The 19,330-nt window shown below is 37.1% G+C and overlaps 1 protein-coding gene across 1 annotated transcript; it reads left to right on the forward strand.

The window, feature by feature from the left end:
• The first annotated feature begins 1,357 nt into the window (after window positions 1-1,357).
• LOC128211238 (aconitate hydratase, mitochondrial-like) lies at window positions 1,358-15,760 on the forward strand. Its single transcript, XM_052915794.1, has 19 exons — window positions 1,358-1,421; window positions 4,620-4,682; window positions 5,684-5,830; window positions 6,132-6,203; window positions 6,785-6,904; window positions 7,324-7,416; window positions 7,572-7,730; window positions 7,871-8,021; window positions 8,296-8,400; window positions 8,571-8,662; window positions 8,841-8,946; window positions 9,158-9,315; window positions 9,512-9,770; window positions 11,504-11,709; window positions 13,702-13,799; window positions 14,013-14,106; window positions 14,446-14,578; window positions 14,776-14,897; window positions 15,160-15,760. Exons 1-19 carry the CDS (start codon window positions 1,392-1,394, stop codon window positions 15,292-15,294), a joined length of 2,343 nt encoding a protein of 780 aa, XP_052771754.1. The 5' UTR covers window positions 1,358-1,391; the 3' UTR covers window positions 15,295-15,760.
• The last annotated feature ends 3,570 nt before the right edge of the window (window positions 15,761-19,330 follow it).

Below are 19,330 nucleotides of genomic sequence, written 5' to 3' on the forward strand. Positions count from 1 at the left end.
ATATCATATACCAGAAATATAAGGTGTTTTAAACTATTAGTTAGCATGTGCACATTATATGTTCGTCATTGCTTTTAATAATGTCATTGTGTGTCAACAAGATATGTGTGTGCATGACGTGCATTTAACAAAAGTTTAAATTTAAAACGTTGCCGCCTTAAAACTTTCCATTTCGGCCTTTATTATCGTCTAGTTTTCGGAATTATTCTAGAGCCTTTGTAATAATACATAATAATTTATTTGAAACCTTTTTTGAATTTGTTGTCAAATTGTTTTTACTTCAGTTAACTTAAATGACAATGACATCCAATGTACCTACAGTATCGTTGAGTGCAATCAATATACTGTAGGTTTATATAGCATTTATTCTACGAATATATTTGTGTCTCAGGTGGACGAGTGGTTAACAACTTAGCCTGCTAATCCTGGCTCCATAAAGATAGTTCGATTCCCCAAACCGGCACGATATCGTTGATGTCTTTGAAAGGTTTATCTGAGATCAGTAAATGCTATATTTTTTTAATTCAATTGATCTGCCAAACATCATTAACAGTGAAAACAAATGTCAATTCCGTGTCATTATATGATTAAATAAAGCATTCAAAAAAAGTTTGGTATGTTTATGATTAGTCGACCCCCCCCCCCCATTCAGAAAGACCTGGAGCCGCCACTGTACACCGGTACTGTTTTGACAGCGTGAAAATTTGAACATTGACCTTTAAAAGAAAAAAATAACAAGTTATTGAAATCTTCATGATCTGTTCTCCATTCGTAACTAACTTTACACTTTGCCAAAGACACAAAATGTTATACCGTCTCGTTTTGTAAAAATAGAGTTCGAAATTTCCAGCCACCTAATTCAGTCATGCATGCAAGTAATAACATCCTCAAAAAAAGCTTATACTTATGTAAAGACATGTTCTCGAGATTGGGGGCGGTATATATATATATACTATCACTATAACTGTCCACCATATTGGGATATGTTACTGGGAAAATCCCGGCGTTGGCGTTACCGGTGCGGACATCTCTGACTCCACTATAAAAAGCGTTATTGTTTTGTACTACATAATTTTGGCAGATCGGCTGTACATTTCGTTGACGCGGTTCGTTTTGAATACTTTTTACTCATGACTGTGACTGTTACTTATGGTGACCAAATGATCAGATATAATTACAACACAGCTGTTTTACAACGTAGGTCCAAAATATGCATAATTATCCAATTAAGCAGCCTCGGCTCTCAATGTAAATTAAACCATTTCCTTTGTGCTGATAGGTGTTCACTAAAAGTTCATTAACAGGTACTGATATTTAAGCTCCAATTTCGAAGATCTTTCTAGTCTAGCCGATTTGACTGTTCATGTGACGTCACTAGTTTGGAGGTGACCATGGCTTACGTTTTTCGGCATTCTAAAAGGGTAAATAATAATAATCAAGTGTTTCCAGAATAAAAAAGAGTAAAAGGGTATTGTAAAAACGTGACAAGTTTATGTTCGACTAAGATTAATGTAAAATGGACGTGATTTTCTTTGCAAAACTGTGCAATTTTTCTGAGTGGGTGGGGTAAAATAATCAAGTGGAGTAGTAACCGGATATTTAATTATTCGGTCACGAATGTCAATATTGTTTGTAGTTGTTTGCAACTTCAGATCTTAATTTCTTTGACTGCCCACGGGTATTATGTTTTATATTGTGAAATTATTTTTGTGGTAGCATGATAAGGAAAGTCTAAGGATAGATAAAAAAATTATGACAGTATTAGGCTATAAAAAAAATAAGGTCTCTTTCAATCAACATGTCTTTATTATGAGGCGTCAAAAACTTGCAGTTTGTTGCACCTTTGTAAATGTAAACATGGCATAAAATGAATGTACTTTTGTTCTGATTATTGCTGAATTTGTCCCGAGTACTAATTCACTACTCGAGTATTCGGAAAAAATGTTTAATTTTCACCAAAATCATACAACATACAATGTCACAGTACTGGTGCATTGCCAACAAGACAATGTTCCGCCCCTCTTATCCCTGTTATGTAAACAATATCCCAAATGGGCAGAAAAAGGCCTGTGATACGCAGCATGCCTAGTCACGGAGTGGTCGCTAAACTGAAAACTGGAAACGCTTGCTTTTTCATTGAAAAATCAATAAGCGCCCCGTGGCAAACATCTGTGGGATCTAGACTAACGGTATGAAACGCTTGCTTTTCAATTGAAAATCAAACAGCTCCCCGCGGCAAACATCTGTGAGATCTAGATTTATTTAGGCCTTGGACTTTTGTAAACTAATATTGACTGTTAAAATCTGTCATTTATGTCACTGAATAAACACTGTAAACATTACCCATTTTAGCTTTAATACCAAGTCTGATTCCAATCTTCATGTTTTTGGAAATGAATATTAGTGTACCCAGATTTTTAAGCCTGTTCCCACTTTTTCCCAAACTAGTGGGTATATGTACCCACATTTTAAAAGTCAAGTGGGCATGCTGTGATACGTATGCTGTACAACAAACATATTTTTCGATGCAATATCCAATAATCCAGTTCCTTGTCACAGTTTTGACCTAAATATATATGCATGGGTACTAACTACTATGCAACATCAGACATAATCTTCCATAATTATTTTTTTAGAATTGCAAAAACAGTTTCCATGGAGTAAACATTTGAAATTTTGGGATGTAACTATTTTGTTGAGACCAAAACATTTATTTTATTAAACCCTCATCCACTTTTTATCGGCTGGTGGCAATACCAACTTTAACATTTCTTGGTCTTAATAAGTTCATAACAGAGAGTTTTCTCATTTACAAATCTGTTGCATTGCTACAGGGTAAATTTGTAATGGTAAGATAAAGACCAGTTTTTATACAACCACAGCCTCATTTTCAATGTCATGTTTTAGCCAAGGTCAAGGTGAATTAAAAAAAAACAAGAACACATTTAATCTATTCAGCGGAAAATAAATAGAATTGGGATAAATAATAGATACAAAATATATAGACATTTTGTGGAGTCCTAGAAAATATCAAATACATACATCTGTGAATATTATTGTTTTCAATGGTGACTCAAAGAGAGTTTTGGCTGAAAATTTAGCTGATGTCATTAACTAATGTAATATGTGTCAGCTTATCCTTATTTCGCTTGTTTGTTTCCATCCCTTGAAATATTGGTTCTATTCCCAAAGCAATTTTTCCGAATCACCAGAAAAAATCATTCACATTTGTTTCCCTAAATAAGGGGAATGTATGGATTTAATGGTGTTTTAACAATACTGACACAACTTCAATTGCCATTACTCTAATTAGTGGGGGGGTCATAGGAAAGTAAGTAACTTGGCATGGAAAACCTCAAACTGATGTGAAACGCCATAAGTTTTCTTTACTACATGTATTTCCAAAATAGCTGACAAAATCCCTGTTTTCAACAGCTTTGTTGCTTTATGTTCATTTTGTCAATAGGAAACCTCCTTGCCCTAGATCTAATCCTGTTTGTGTTCTGAAACTTTCCTCTCTTGGAAATTTGTATTTAAACAGTGTTAAAAGTGTATATATATATATATATATATATATCAGGGCTTCTAAAAACCGGCAATTTGCCGGTCTGGACCGATTTTGACCAAGCCAGACCGATTTCAGTTTCAAAAAGTGTAAAAAAATTTGGTCCGAAATTTTCTATTTTTTTTTTGTAATTTCGGTCCAAAACGACTAAGCCAGTAAAATATATAGAAATTGTAATACATAAACATTCATGGGTCATTCACACATTCAAAACTACATCCAATTGGTCATAAAAGTGTCTTGGTTACCATGAGACCGATGCGACCAGCTGCTTTTTCCGCTACGCTGATCACTCTATAGCCTATCTGTTAATTAGCAGACGCTTGTAATCGGTCCAATCACGTGTTTTGGTATAAGCAGAAGACACAATTAAACAAACTATGTGTTAATTATCTGCTTGCAGCTTTCCTGATTAAGTGTTAAAATCGGTCCATATTTTCACATGGCAATATGCTATATGTCGTCGTCGATCATTACATGATATCCGTTTGTTGATTACAAAACGGTTAAATTTAAATTGTTATAAAGAACCATTGCTGGTTAAAAACGGCTTTAAAGATAAATGCATCTCATTGTAAATCCGTGAAAGCATTAAACTACCGAATTAATTACCGTAATAATATATAGGATATCAGCAGCGATACGCTTGATTAACCACATAGTCTGACAGCTGAATTCGCCGCTTGCGTCATGTATATTCTTGTTAGAAACGCCGCAGCACTCGATGAGAATCTCATTTGAATTAAACTTGTATCAATGACTATCCGAATCGGCTATGCTGGCTCTAGAGCCCTCTTACAAATTGACACATCGCAAAAAATATTGACATAAAAGACGTCACAAAAATGTATGATATTTCTATAAAATCAGACTATTGAACAGGTCTTCCTTTTTTGAGGGGGGGGGGGTATTTTTTTTTGGGGGGGGGTCGTCGCGGGGTCCGGACCGATTGAGGTTCCAAAGTTTTAGAAGCCCTGATATATATATATTTATAGTAGTTTAAAAAGGTATTAAAATATGTTTATTGACATTTTATTTTTATTTTTTATTTCAGGCTTTAAATAGCTTAACATGCCCTTCAAGATACATACACACGTCTCCTGCAGCAGCTCAAAAGGTAAACTACTGTTAAGTATTCTCCCGGGGTTAAAACCCACTCACTGTTGTGAATATTGTCAAAGGATTACTGTGAAATCATTAATGTTCGTGGGCAAGAAATTATGTGGTTTGCCGAAAAAAATTGGATTTTCATTTTATTTTTTTTTAAATCGAAGATGCGATCGTCCTAGATCGTCTGCATAATATCCACGCGCTGGCCCGTGATTTCCGTCTTCTTCGTCACTCGGTTTATGACACTCGCTAATGTGGTACGACATGCCAGTTAGTGCATATACCCATGTCACTTATCGATTTAATTGGGAATAAAGGTAATAAAAGAAAATGTACCCTGATCATTAATACAGATAGGGGAAGCCATTGAATGCCAATTAAGAATTTTGTAAACTGTGAAAACACCGAAAAGGTGCGTATATTGTCACGTTCGGTGCTTAGTAATCTTCAATGTACTAGTAATTGATTAATTATTTCATTAAATAAAAAAATCGAGTACAGACACTCATCACGCACATAATGTAAACTTGGAGATTTTCATTAACAGCACACGTTTAAACACGTGCTTATAACTGTCATTTGCTGCATAAAACACATTTAATTGATTTGGTTCATTATTTGTTAAAGGCAGTTATAATATATTAACAGAATAATGATCGTAAGTTATACAGTGAGACAGGTTTTAACACTGTATACTGCGACCTCTGTAAATAATATACTAGAGTATGTACGTAACAAGGCAATTGAAAAAGGGAATAAAGGCTTTATATTTCGTGGGATCTTGAATTCGTGGATCACCCAACCCACGAAAACCACGAACATAAATGCCCCACGAACATTAATGATTTCACAGTATCTCAATATCTACTTTGCAACAAGATTGGTTTTTCATATATGTTACTTATATAGTATATTCATGTTAAACAGTTGCATGTACTGTATAATTTTGAACATCATTTTTCACTACCTTTGAGTCCGGTTAAAACATAAGCCTGTTCGCTGTTGTAGGTTGCTATGAGCAGGTTGGAGCCAGACCAGCACATTGACTATGACAGGATTGCCCAGCGTGTAGACGTGGTCAAGAACCGACTCAGCAGACCTCTCACTCTCTCAGAGAAAATCCTTTACGGGCATATTGATGACCCGAAAAACCAGGTAAAGAAACTACAAGTTTTCTTTTAAGGATACATTTCCCTATGTTCAATTCAATAATTTCTGTATACATGTAAGCAGCAACTAATTTTAATCTGATGACATCAAAAAGTAGAGCTAGAATAGACTAATTGTAAGCAAGTGGAAGGTCACATATACAGTACATTACTCTTTCAAGCTCTTTGATCTTCTATGTATTCTGTAAATAATTTTTGTTTTTAGGATTGGTTTATGGTTATCCATCAGGAACTATAATTTCCATGAGTACATCCTGTTAAAGCATGAATTGTTATGTTTGTTTCAGGAGATTGTTCGAGGGGAGAGTTATCTGCGGCTTCGACCAGACCGGGTTGCCATGCAGGATGCAACAGCGCAGGTTACCTACAGTAGTATAATAAAACTGTTTGGGGTATTGTTTCAAAATGTATAAGTTTAATGTTACTCACTCTCATGAAAAAATCCATTTCTTCAGTGAATGGGCAACTAAAATTTAAGTTTGACTTTCCATGCAAAAAAATTGCAAACATTACCTTCACACATACAAATTATGAAGGAAATATTGAATTGATATTCTGTGTTTATAAGATAAGCCTATCAAATATTGTAAATCTTTTTGGTTTGATGGAAATGATACATTATAAGTGGGCAACTCCATTGAATACGGTTAAAGTAATTGTATCATCTAGATGGGCAACAAGATGTAGTTGTGAAGACTGTTGTACATTGTATGAGGATGAATAAAACAAAGAAACCTGCATATCGCAAAACAACATATAATTTAATTTTTTTTATTAAGATCTTCTGACAGTTACTTGATAATGATTTGAGATTGGGATTGAAGATGAATAAGCACAAACATTCCAGCATTTTTGGACTAGGCCAATTGTGCCCTAGACTATAGCTATGCACCAGAAATCATACACTTAGGCCAGATCCACAGTTCCTTCTGTCTTGTAGATGGCGCTGCTGCAGTTTATCTCCAGTGGACTGCCAAGGGTGGCAGTGCCATCCACTGTACACTGTGACCACTTGATCGAGGCACAGATTGGTGGAGAGAAGGATCTTGCCAGAGCAAAGGTTGGTGGACCTGGGTTATTGGGAATAATGGTGAAGTTTTGTGCTTCAGGGAATTCGTGATATCAAAACATATGTCATTTCTTTATAATTCCAAATTATATAATTGATAAAGGAATATAACCAATTTTTACATGGAAACATTAGATATTAAAAGAAGAGGTATTATCTTTAAGTAACATAATTTTAATACTTTTAAGGGCGGCTCACATGTATGTTCTTCATGTCAGATACCATTTACCATGCTTTTTTGTGACAAGCCCTTCACTTGAAAATTGCTTTCGGGTTTGCTCAAATTCTTGATCGTATATAGTAGGGCTTGTTGAAACTTTTGATACCAGGCACTAATGGAAAAATTCAAGCTTGCTCGTAAAAAGTCTCATTTTGGTGGCTGATATTTTAATAACAACTGTTTGTTTCAGGATTTAAACCGTGAAGTATATGACTTCCTGTCTTCTGTGAGTGCCAAATATGGTTTGGGATTCTGGCAGCCTGGAAGTGGTATAATCCACCAGGTAAGTTGCTGAAGGTCTGAAATATTTTATAATTTTAATGTTTATAGTGATTACTTTTTTTCCTCCTTCCTCCAGATTTGGTAATAAAAATATAATATAAAAGATGATCTGTTGATCTACAATTTTCGATATTTAGAAATAAAACTGTATTTCAGATTATCCTGGAGAATTATGCTTTCCCTGGAGCACTCATTATTGGTACTGACAGTCACACACCAAATGGTGGGGGGCTTGGTGGACTGTGTATTGGAGTAGGTGGGGCAGACGCCGTCGATGTCATGGCAGATATTCCATGGGAACTCAAGTGTCCAAAGGTATAATAGGGCTTTTAACTGGCTCCATATAAGTAAAGTAAACTTGTCATATTAAAAAGGTTAACTTATTAACACTCAACATCTTTAAATATAAATTTGTTTGTTTTTCATGTTTTTGCACCATTGTGTTTGTTTGTCAGGTCATCGGGGTGAACTTGACAGGGAAGATGAGTGGCTGGACTTCACCCAAGGATGTGATCCTAAAGGTGGCGGGCATCCTGACAGTGAAGGGGGGAACGGGCGCAATTGTTGAATACTACGGGCCTGGCGTTGACTCTATCTCCTGTACAGGTCAGCAAACCTTCACCTAGAATATACTGGGACAATATCATGATAGCACTCATTTTGACCGTTGATGTACTGGAGCATTATAACAGCTTAAATGGTTGTTTTAATGCTACCTTAATTTGTAATAACTGATGGCCTTATTTAAACACTGATAAATGAATGTTTCATCATGATTTAATGAAATTTTCAAGACAGAAAAACAGCTGCACTATTTATAAATGTATTTTCCTTCATCTTACCCTCGACAGTCATGTCATGTCAATATTGTCTGTTTCAGGAATGGGTACAATCTGTAACATGGGAGCTGAAATTGGAGCAACAACATCTGTGTTCCCATATAACTATAGAATGCAGGACTACCTCAATGCTACAAACAGAAAAGGTGAATAAAAAAGGAAAATGTTCAAATTTGTAATTGAAAGAACATTGACCGCAGTCACAGGTTAAATTTGTTACATTTTATAGGGTGCCTGCAACCTTTTTCTTGTCTGTTTATTTATGATATTTATTTTGATTTAACTGTATGACTTAGGGTTATATTTTATCCCCCAGATATTGCCGACTGTGCCAACCAGTATAAGAACCTTCTGTCAGCGGACAAGGGGGCAAAGTATGACCAGGTCATCAACATCAACCTAGACACAGTAAGTACACAAGTGCCCTCATGTACTGTGTACAGAGAGGCAGACTTGCCTTACATAATCCTTTCCGCTCTATTTCTTGTTTAAAGTTTATTGTACAAAAAGGCCTCTGGTTCAGAAATGCATGCATTCCAAACAACAAAGTATTTATTTCATATATTCAAATCTTCCATGATTTCAGCTTGAGCCCAGTGTTAATGGTCCATTCACACCAGATCTATACCACCCTATCTCCAGCCTGCGACAGACAGCTATAGACAATGATTGGCCACTTGACATCAAAGTTGGTAAGTACTGCAGAAATACTTCTGTAGAATATACTGACTTTCCCCTGTTAAAGAAGACAAATGGATTTCAAATCATAAAATGCGAGTTTGTGTGATATTAAAATAAGCAAAACTGTGCACAAAAAAAGATTGGGATATATTGAAAAGCATTGTTGTAGTAATTTTTGCATATTCTGCACAAAGTACTTACTTGCACTACTTGTGACTGTAGGTCTGATCGGGAGCTGCACAAACAGTAGTTACGAGGACATGGGTCGGTCGGCCAGTATCGCCAAGCAGGCTCTGGCAAAGGGAGTGAAGTCCAAGGCTGCTTTTACCATTACACCTGGCTCTGAGCAGATCCGCGCAACCATCGAGAGGGACGGACAGGTGAGGCAATACACGTAGTGGGAATGGTGAAAAAGATGCTTCCTTTGGGAAAAAATTAGAGTTTATAAAAATAAACGAAATGATGTGCTACTAGACTAAATTGTTACATAATGCATGTATATGTCACATCATGAGATTTCATTATGAGTAAATGGTGGTGTAATTTGAATTTACATGTAACATTTTGTGATCCTAGGCAGCAGCACTTCGAGAAATTGGAGGTGTAGTGTTAGCCAATGCTTGCGGTCCATGCATCGGCCAGTGGGACAGGAAGGATGTTAAGAAGGGAGAGAAAAACACAATTGTCACCTCATACAATCGCAACTTTACCGGGCGTAATGATGCCAACCCGGCCACCCACGCCTTTGTTACCTCTCCCGAGCTCGTCACTGCCATGGCCATTGCTGGAGACCTAGGCTTTAACCCAGAGGTTGATGAATTAACTGCTGCCGATGGTGAGATCATTAATTGTCTTGGCAGTCATATTTTCAAAATAATTATCAATGGGTGGTTTAAAAAACTAGACTGGTAAATGGAATTATTTTGAACTTTTTCAATTGTGAAACAAGTTATCGCAACTTACATTAATCACTCTCATTGGCACAATGTTGCACGAGAGAGTTATATTGTTTGGTGTGGGAAACCGAAGTATCCAGAGAAAACCTACTTGTCCGACTTGGTGACCACAAACCAAACTTACCAAACTGCCCCTAGAGTGTAATGGTAAAGGCATAACAATATATGAAATGTTATTATTTTGTGAATCATACAGTATTTTAGTATTATTACAAAAATGCTTTATTAACAGTTTCATGTCTGTATTTTTAATTCATTTTCTTTCTTTTTTGACAAAATAATACTTTTTTTAGACAATGAAAACAAACAGATATAAGAAAAACTTTTGTTTTTTTAAGATTTTAATATTATGCTTTAATGAAATTGTTTAAAAGACAATCATTTTGAATATTGGGTGTTATATTTGCAGTCCTACTCTGTTACACTTGGAACAATGCTTTATGCTTTTTGAATGATAAGCTCTACTGGCCAAAGGCCAGAAGAGCTTATGCGATGGTAATGTGTACGTAGTATGTGCATCCGTGCGGTCGTGCGTTCGTGCGTCTGTAAACAATTGGTTGTGAACACGATACAGTCTTCACTTGTACAGTATCTAGATATCCATTAGAGCTCGGTTCCTTTCGAAAATCAGCCAGATCCGCCCATAAATGCCTAGATTATGGGCCATGAAAGTTTTAAAGAAAGGCTTTCTATTTTTGGCCAGGTCTGCATGAGCGAATTCTATTTTTAGCCAAGTTTACATGTACATGTAAATTCAAGTTAAGGGAGACAATTTGCAAGTCTAGGATTTTGAGAGACAATTTGCTTTTTGCTTCTGCAGTTGATTTTGTGAATTAATCTGCCTTGTTCTTGTTGAAAGCCCAAAGGCCATTTTTTAGCTTTAAGTTCTGTAGTTTGCGCATTCATCTTAACAAAATTGGTTGTGAATGTTTAAGTTATGCACCTGGTGTCATTACTGGCCACACCCAGGGTTCACAGGTTTGGTAAACATAAATCTGGAAAGGTTTGAAAATCGTTAAGTGTGTTCGTGCATCCATCTCAGCACAATTGATTGTGAATGTTTGTTCAAATTGATCAATGTTGTCCTAGGATGCCCTTGACTTTGACCTTTTGACCAACTTTTTTTAACTTTTAAAACTACAGAAATTTTTACTATGAGTACAGTTTTGAAAGCATTTTTTTTTGTCAGATGACTTTTACTCGGCACATATTAAAATAGTTCATGCAACTAATCTGCTTACAATACTTTCTGGGCTCAGATGTTGAACGTGCTACGTTTTCAGGTAACCCAAACACAAAACATAAAGTATATGTCTGTTGCCTTTTACCCATACATACATGCTGTAGATTGATATGACCACAAAAGCCATGCCAGTAGAGCAAAGGCCCTTTTGGGCCTCTTGTTTTTAGAAAAAACACAGCGCATAACATCAATCTAATTCCAAGTGAAGTTTCATCACTTAGAAGCCAGAATGGTTAAAGATTGGGGCTTTGAAAGTGTAATAATTGCGAAAAGTACTGATTTTTCTTTTCTAAATACATTATATATATGATATTGTTTGTGTAGTATTTGAACTTGTTGCTCTACTGTTCGTTTTCTGTCCCCTAAAAGGTTCCAAGTTCAAGCTTGAGAGCCCATTTGGTGATGAGCTGCCTGCATCAGGGTTTGATCCTGGCCAGAACACGTTCCAGGCTCCACCAGCAGACGGTAGTGGTGTTTCAGTAAAGGTGGATCCGTCCAGCAACCGTCTCCAGCTTCTCGAGCCCTTCCAGAAGTATGATGGCAAAGACCTCAAGGACATGCCTATCCTCATCAAGGTGAGGAAACCATTCTTACGATGGCCGTATTATGGGAACACCCATGGCGGGCGGGCGGTTGGGCGGCTCCACAATGTTGTCCGCTCTCTAACTTGAACATTTCTCATCCAATTTCCACCAAACTTCATGAAAGTGTTTGTTGGTGAAATATCTAGGTCAAGTTCGATAACCAGCCAAATCGCTCTAGGCACTCCAGAGTTATGGCCCCCTGAATTTGTCAAAATTGGGCGGGCGGGCGGGCGGCTCCACAATGTTGTCCGCTCTCTAACTTGAACATTTCTCATCCAATTTCCACCAAACTTCATGAAAGTGTTTGTTGGTGAAATATCTAGGTCAAGTTCGATAACCAGCCAAATCGCTTTAGGCACTCCAGAGTTATGGCCCCCTGAATTTGTCAAAATTGGCCATTTTAGCTTTGTCCGCTCTCTAACTTGATCATTTCTCATCCAATTTCCACCAAACGTCATGAAAGTGTTTGTTGGTGAAATATCTCGGTCAAGTTCAATAACCAGCCAAATCGCTTTAGGCACTCCAGAGTTATGGCCCCCTGAATTTGTCAAAATTGTCCATTTTAGCTTTGTCCGCTCTCTAACTTGAACATTTCTCATCCAATTTCCACCAAACGTCATGAAAGTGTTTGTTGGTGAAATATCTAGGTCAAGTTTGATAACCAGCCTAATCGCTTTAGGCACTCCAGAGTTATGGCCCCCTGAATTTATCAAAATTGGCCATTTTAGCTTTGTCTACTCTCAAACTTGAACAGTTTTTATCCGAATTTCACCAAACTTGCTACTATAAATGTTTGTTGGTATATATTCTTGGCAAAGTTCTATAACCAGCCAGGCTCTTCAGGAAATTGCTATAGATAACTGAAGAATGTGCCATAGTTCCCTGAAATACAGAAGTACTTGGTAAATACAATTTTGCATGAAACCCTCAGTAAATATCAAGGGCTTGGTCCCCAAAGGTTCTAAGTGCCTATGAAAATTATAGACATTTTAGCACCTTTTGACTCGAAACCCTCGAATTAAAATAAAAAAATTCTACTGTTAATGCCATATTGTGCCAAATCATTTGCTTCTTGAAAAGCTTGCTTCTCAAAGGGGCAATGTGACAGTAAGTTGTCTTAGAATCCAAGAAATTATTGATGGGCGTATTTTGTGAGTGTCACTCTTGTTATATGTTTATAGATATATCTCCTGGTCAAGGTAGGGACATCTCTCTGGCCAAACTTGAGTCACAGTGTTAAATCTCTTAATGATAAAATAAATAATGTCAATTGAATAAATATTGTGTGGAAATAATTTTTTGTCTGGATTTAGGTGTAAAGTTGATTTTAATAGGGAATTCATGCACAAGCTTAAATAAAAAAGCAAAAATTATTTATTGTCCTAACTAATGAATCCTGAAGTATAAAGACATTTGGTCTTTCCATTTTTAATAATGTTTATTTTTTTACCTCAACCAAACTTCACAGGAATGTTCCTCATCCAGATTCCTTCAATAAAACTGGTTCCATGCAAAACTCTGATTGTCGTGGAAACCAAAAGGAAAAACTTTGAAAATCTTCTTCAAAATGCTGGCCCGATTTCAACATAATTTCACAGAAATTTTCCTTAGGTGACCCTGTATCAAATTTCTTCAACCCATGTTGATTAGTTATAAGACATGGTCATCAGGGGGCGGGGCTTCTTTTCAATTTATGTCTATTTGAAATCTGCATGCCCACTTTTAAAATAATTTCACAGAACTGTTCCTAAGATGGCCCTCTTTCAAATTTCTTCACCCCTTGTCCTAAAAAAACATGGCTGCCAACAATAGTAGTAAGGATATATATAGATTGAAGGAATGACAATTCCAATATGGACTGTATGGTGGAATCAACCTGTACATACCGTTCTATACGCAGTAGTTTGATATTTCTTCTAATTTTGAAGTATGATGTGTTATTATCTGTGATGTTAAGCTATGTTGTTGTTTATTTTTTTACAGGCCAAGGGTAAATGTACAACTGACCACATCAGTGCAGCAGGCCAGTGGCTGAAATATCGTGGTCATCTGGACAACATCGCCAACAATCTTCTCATTGGGTTAGTGATTTTCTTTCATTTATTATTGAGGTGTTGTTTGTTTGCAAGAATTGTTTCTTTACATATTTATAAAACCCAAAAAAACACACAGATTTCAAACAAATACAATGCACTGGTAATTTCTGACAAGCACCTATCACAGGTTATCATTTGCCTGCAATAGTAATCTTAAAATGAATTATTTCATAAGCTGGACTTCTTTTTTTCATTCAGTGCCGTGAATGCAGAGAATGGTGAGATTAACAATGTAAGAAACCAGCTCACCAATGAATTTGGCACAGTACCGGAGACAGGTAGATACTACAAGGTGAGTTGTGAATGCTAAACAATTTGTAAAATAAAAACAATACCACACAAAAGCAGTGTTCTAAAGATGACAGGTGGCGGCCAAAATGGATGTATTAAATGGCATTTGGGTTGATTTAAATATTTTGGAAAATAAGTGAATATTCAGTAGAATAAGTAGAAGTAGAGGCTGGTCGGTTACATTACTATTTGAAAGTGTTAAACTAAAACTTATTGAGAACTTTGTAAAGAATAGACATAACCTTCTAATGTTCTGCTGTGCTGATAGTCTGTTTTTTATGTTAGTTCATTAATATTGATGGAGAAAATATAATCAGAATTTTTTTTATGAAATTTTCAGTCTAAGAACACACCATGGGTTGTGATTGGTGACGAGAACTACGGCGAGGGGAGTAGTCGGGAGCATGCCGCCCTGGAGCCACGACACCTGGGGGGACGCGCCATCATTGTGAAGAGTTTTGCTAGAATTCATGGTACGTAGCACCCCGTCCCTGGGATGTGTGCAGAATTGATAGCAAGTTTAACAGGATGCTTTGGCTAAGGAATTACTATTTTCTTAGAGAATTTATGACTTTATTGATAAACCTGACCAGCTTTATCCAATATAGCCGATTAGTAATTTCACTGTAATAGAAAGATAATGGAAAATATGTTGTTGTTTCCTCCACAGAAACGAACCTGAAGAAACAGGGAATGTTGCCTCTTACATTTGCTAACCCAGCTGACTATGACAAGATCCAGCCCTCTGACAGAATATCCCTACTGGGATTAAATGATCTTGCTCCAGGAAAAGTATGATAGTTTGAAATATTTGTTGAAGCACTCATCAAAGAAATTTTCCTATATGGTATTTTTTATACCATTTTTTTATCTGTTGAAGTAATTAAGAATAAGTGAAACTAGATTTGTAATTTTGAGTGGGATAATATTTAAAATATTGTTTACAGTTCATTATTCATGTTGTAGCTCTTCTTCTGGCATTTTTGTTTAAGACCAACAAATGGGTGTATGTTTTTGTGCGCAAACATTGCTAACTATTCCTCCATTTCTGCAGCCTCTGACGTGTGAGATCAAGCACGCTGATGGCAAGAAGGAGACAATACAGCTGAACCACACCTTCAACGAGGGCCAGATAACGTGGTTCCGTGCTGGCAGTGCACTCAACAGAATGGCCGAACTCCGCAAATGAACCAGCAACTAGACATAGAACATATCAATTGTAGCTAAATACTTTAAACAGAAGTAGTGTTACTATACAGATATGCGGGGGTGTTTTAAAACCTTTGGATTATTTATGTTCACTTAAATATGTGATACCAAAAGCTAATGCCAGTTATATGTGACAAATCAAATGTTTGTACACTAAGAAATATAGTGTGTGTTTTTATAATGGCATTTTTTGTGTGCTATAATATATTTCGAAATTTTTAACCAGGTTTTATCTGTAAAAAAACTTAGTGTAATTCCAGGAAGTACTACTAGTCGGCCACAATGGAGGGTAGTTGTAAAGAGACACTCCTTTGATGTGTTTGTTGTGTACAATTCCCTGCTGTGCTATGAGAGTGAATGCATCTGTGGATTTTCAAACATAACATTTTCGTTTAAATGTTTGTTGAATTTCTTTCTAAATTACTGTGAATAAATGTTAAATTTTTTGTATAGTTTGTCACTGATTTTTGGCGATCCCGATTTTGGTGGGCTTAGTTGCCTCACAGGCAGTCAGTTGAGTGTATGTGAGTCTGTCCATCCGCCCATCCCTCCGACGATGAACTGGCCGGTCTGTGACATGGGTCTGTATGTCAATGGTCAATTTCACCCTGAAGGGTCATTTTGGCTTGTAAAGTGTTGAGTGATTCAAAAACACTGCCTTTTAAACCATGAGAAGTTGCTGGCGGTGGCCCATATTGGTGGGACATAAGGTCAGAGTCACCTACAGGGACATTGGTATATTTCCATCAAGGTTCCAGGATTTACCATCCCAGTCAAACTATCAATAAAACCACGGTTTCATCTCTTCCATTCATCAACAGACTCAACATCGTCGGTGTTTCCCTGACAATGACCCCGTTTGTTGCACATTCAGTTGTCGCTGAAATATTTGTTTCTAACAATTGTGTTCCAAGAAAACATGTTGATATATTCTTATGAAAAATAATAAGTTATTGAAAACGCATAAAACTGGTGTTTAGGAATGCTTAATGCGTCAATTTATTACTGATTGGTAAGGAAAAATAATATTAAGGCCTATATAAATTAATTGCTTCATTTTCATCCAAATTCCTCTTAAATAATGGCAGGGGTGACATTTTATTATTCTTAGAGGACTGTTTCACCATTGAATGTGTTCGCGCTCTTATTGCACAAGAGACCATATTGATGTCTTTTACTTGTGAATGTTACACATCGACACCGAAGGTATGAATAAACACAGACCCTAGTCCAACATTATTATTCAAGACAATAATATTTAAGGAGCGACGGAAAAAAGTTGAGTCAGGCGGAGATGAAAATCTAGCATTTAATTTATAGTCGCACATAATATGTACAATTAACTGGTTGAAAATATCGATATCAAGCATACACTCATGGTCGTGCACATCTAATAATAGCCGACAGCTCATTCAGTATTAAGTTTCTCAAGTGCTGGGAGACGAGTGACGAGAAAACATGGATTATTCGGAGAGTATGGCGCTCCTCTCTTTCAAGGGCAACATTGGTAATTCTGTGGACCCAATAACGTTCACCTCCATACTTCTGAGAAACGGATATGTCCGTCCTGGACTGTATAGGGATGTTGAAAGGAAGTTCGCGAGTGGAAATGCTAGACATGAGATCGTTGGTTTCGTTATCGATGAATTACTTCAGTCCTGTTCGTTTGACGGTGTAATATTCTCACTATACAAATGTGGCTATATCGAAATTGCATGCAGTTATTCGTCAACGCTAAGTTTGGTAATTACAGAAGACCTCAAGGAATACCAAACGCGGAAGTTAAAAACAGGAAATCGTTACAGACATTTTTCAGTAATTTAAAACGCTTAGTCCATGACTCTCAGTTTGAAATCCTCGTCGCGCTCTAAGACAACTTGCAGTGCGTTTCCAGGCCGACTTCCGTTCTGCGCAGACTGAGCAAGACCGCCAGCGGCTGGCGGACAAATGTCTGGTGGTGTTAAGCGTAGAGGTAGATGCCTTCTATGATTCGCTCGGCTGTGTTAGCGAAATAAACCAAGAGCAAATGTTGGATGAAATGGGGGGCTTGTACCTCACTGCAGTGTTCCGCTACTGGCCGATACAATGTGCTTCACGCGACGGGCAAACCTGAACGCCTTCCGCGCGGACTTCCAGCAAGCTGAAGACATGATGGTGCAGTCACGCTGCAGCGCCCGTACTATAGGCAGGTGCCTGGAACTGGTCAATATGTTGTATATAGAGGTTTATGTTAAACTTTGGGAACTCGAGAGAATTCCGACTAGGCATAACTTGGACTCTGTGATACTATGGGGTAAAATAGGTCTCGAGTGTTTGACGAGCGAGCCTGAATCGACACAGATCATGTGGCGACGAATGTTCATTCTCCGAATGGCGTTTGCGCTTCTCGGACTTGGAAATAGAGCAAACGTTATTTCTGGATTCGAAGTGGGAGTTGCTGATATTGATGAGGCCCGCAAACTCCTGGCCGTCTTCGACAGTTGCTGGTGCGGTATTGACGTGCGAAGAGAAATGTTCTATTGTGTCGCCCGCGCCAGATTAAATGAGCAGCTGAATAATTTGAAGAAGCCTGTGGTTTCATCCAGAGAGCAAAAACTCTAGCAGAAGAGGGTCGGTTCTATGAAAAGATTCGTTTCATCGATGACCTGGGAAACGTCATCAAACTGAAGATTCAGCGTCCTGACACGGCCATAAGCCAGGACACATGTACAGTGTCTTTTCAGCAGGCTGTGCATATGAACAGGACTGATGTGGTCGACAATGCTGACAATGCACAGCATAATATCGGAAATGTTCAGTCAATCTCTAATGCATGTCCGGATAGTTTGCACCAAGAATTAATTTCACCAAACGATGATGAAACTCTAAGCGACCAGCAGAATATCAAACCAGAACCAGTCAGTTTAAACAGTGTGGTGCTGTTCGAGGACAGGGAGTCAGCGGAAGGAGCGTCAGTCGACAGCCTCAATGATTCACCGCGTCGTATCATAGGTCACTGGTCTTACATGCCCAGGGGTACAGACCAAGACCATTTCGATGATGAGTTGTTGTTCGCTGATTAATATTTTGTCATCAAAATTAAACTAGTAAGTTGAGGCTAGTGGTTAATGGTACTAATACATTTAAATAAAGAGTAAATTTGTTGTATTTGTTTATCACTAAAAACGGGACCATGTCCCTGACTTTTTCCGAGAAAAAATATATTTAAAATATTAGCGTAATGTTGCAACAATCAACGCCACCATTAAATAACGAATTGTTGCAGCTAGACTGTTCGTTTTATTATTTAAAGTGTAACGGTCCGAATGTTGTGTTGGTCACTGAGGCATATATAAAGTAATCAATCTTGTCCGCCGACAAAGCATTTCTTTTCTTTTCTTCTTTCGTTATCACATGAAAGGATGAGGTATTACAGAGTATGATGTTACACATCGATCTTACTCAGAAACATTCAAATGCAAGTCACCACAGCAGAATAACGCCAAACGAAACCAAATTAATTTGCGCCCGGAAAAGTCAAGAAAGAAACCAGTATCGGAAAAAAATATCAAAATTACAAAGGACCTATCAATTCTTAATTAAAGCTTGTACACAACCGTAGAACCAGTAGAAGTCCAGGACATGCTATATGCTAAGCAAGGTGATGGTGTTGTTTTAATAACGCTTCTAGTCCAGGTACATTGTATGAAAAATGGTTTTTGACCCACGCCTTATTCATTAATCAAATATATTCTAATTGATAAAATAAATTATATATACGGAAATAGAGCATTCACTGGAATAGGGGTTATATATATATATTATATATATATATATATATATATATATATATATAGATATATATATATATATATATATATATATATGTCTTAATAGTCCAGTATGGGTGATAATTATCCCGCACATGCATATTGAAATTTAAAAAAAACGGCGCGGGCCGGTGGAAAAACAACAACAAAAAAACCCATATATATGTTCATGAACATTTAAGAGAACAATCAGAAAATAAGTCATCT

This window comes from Mya arenaria, chromosome 2, assembly GCF_026914265.1.
Source record: "Mya arenaria isolate MELC-2E11 chromosome 2, ASM2691426v1".
NCBI classification, from domain to species: domain Eukaryota; kingdom Metazoa; phylum Mollusca; class Bivalvia; order Myida; family Myidae; genus Mya; species Mya arenaria.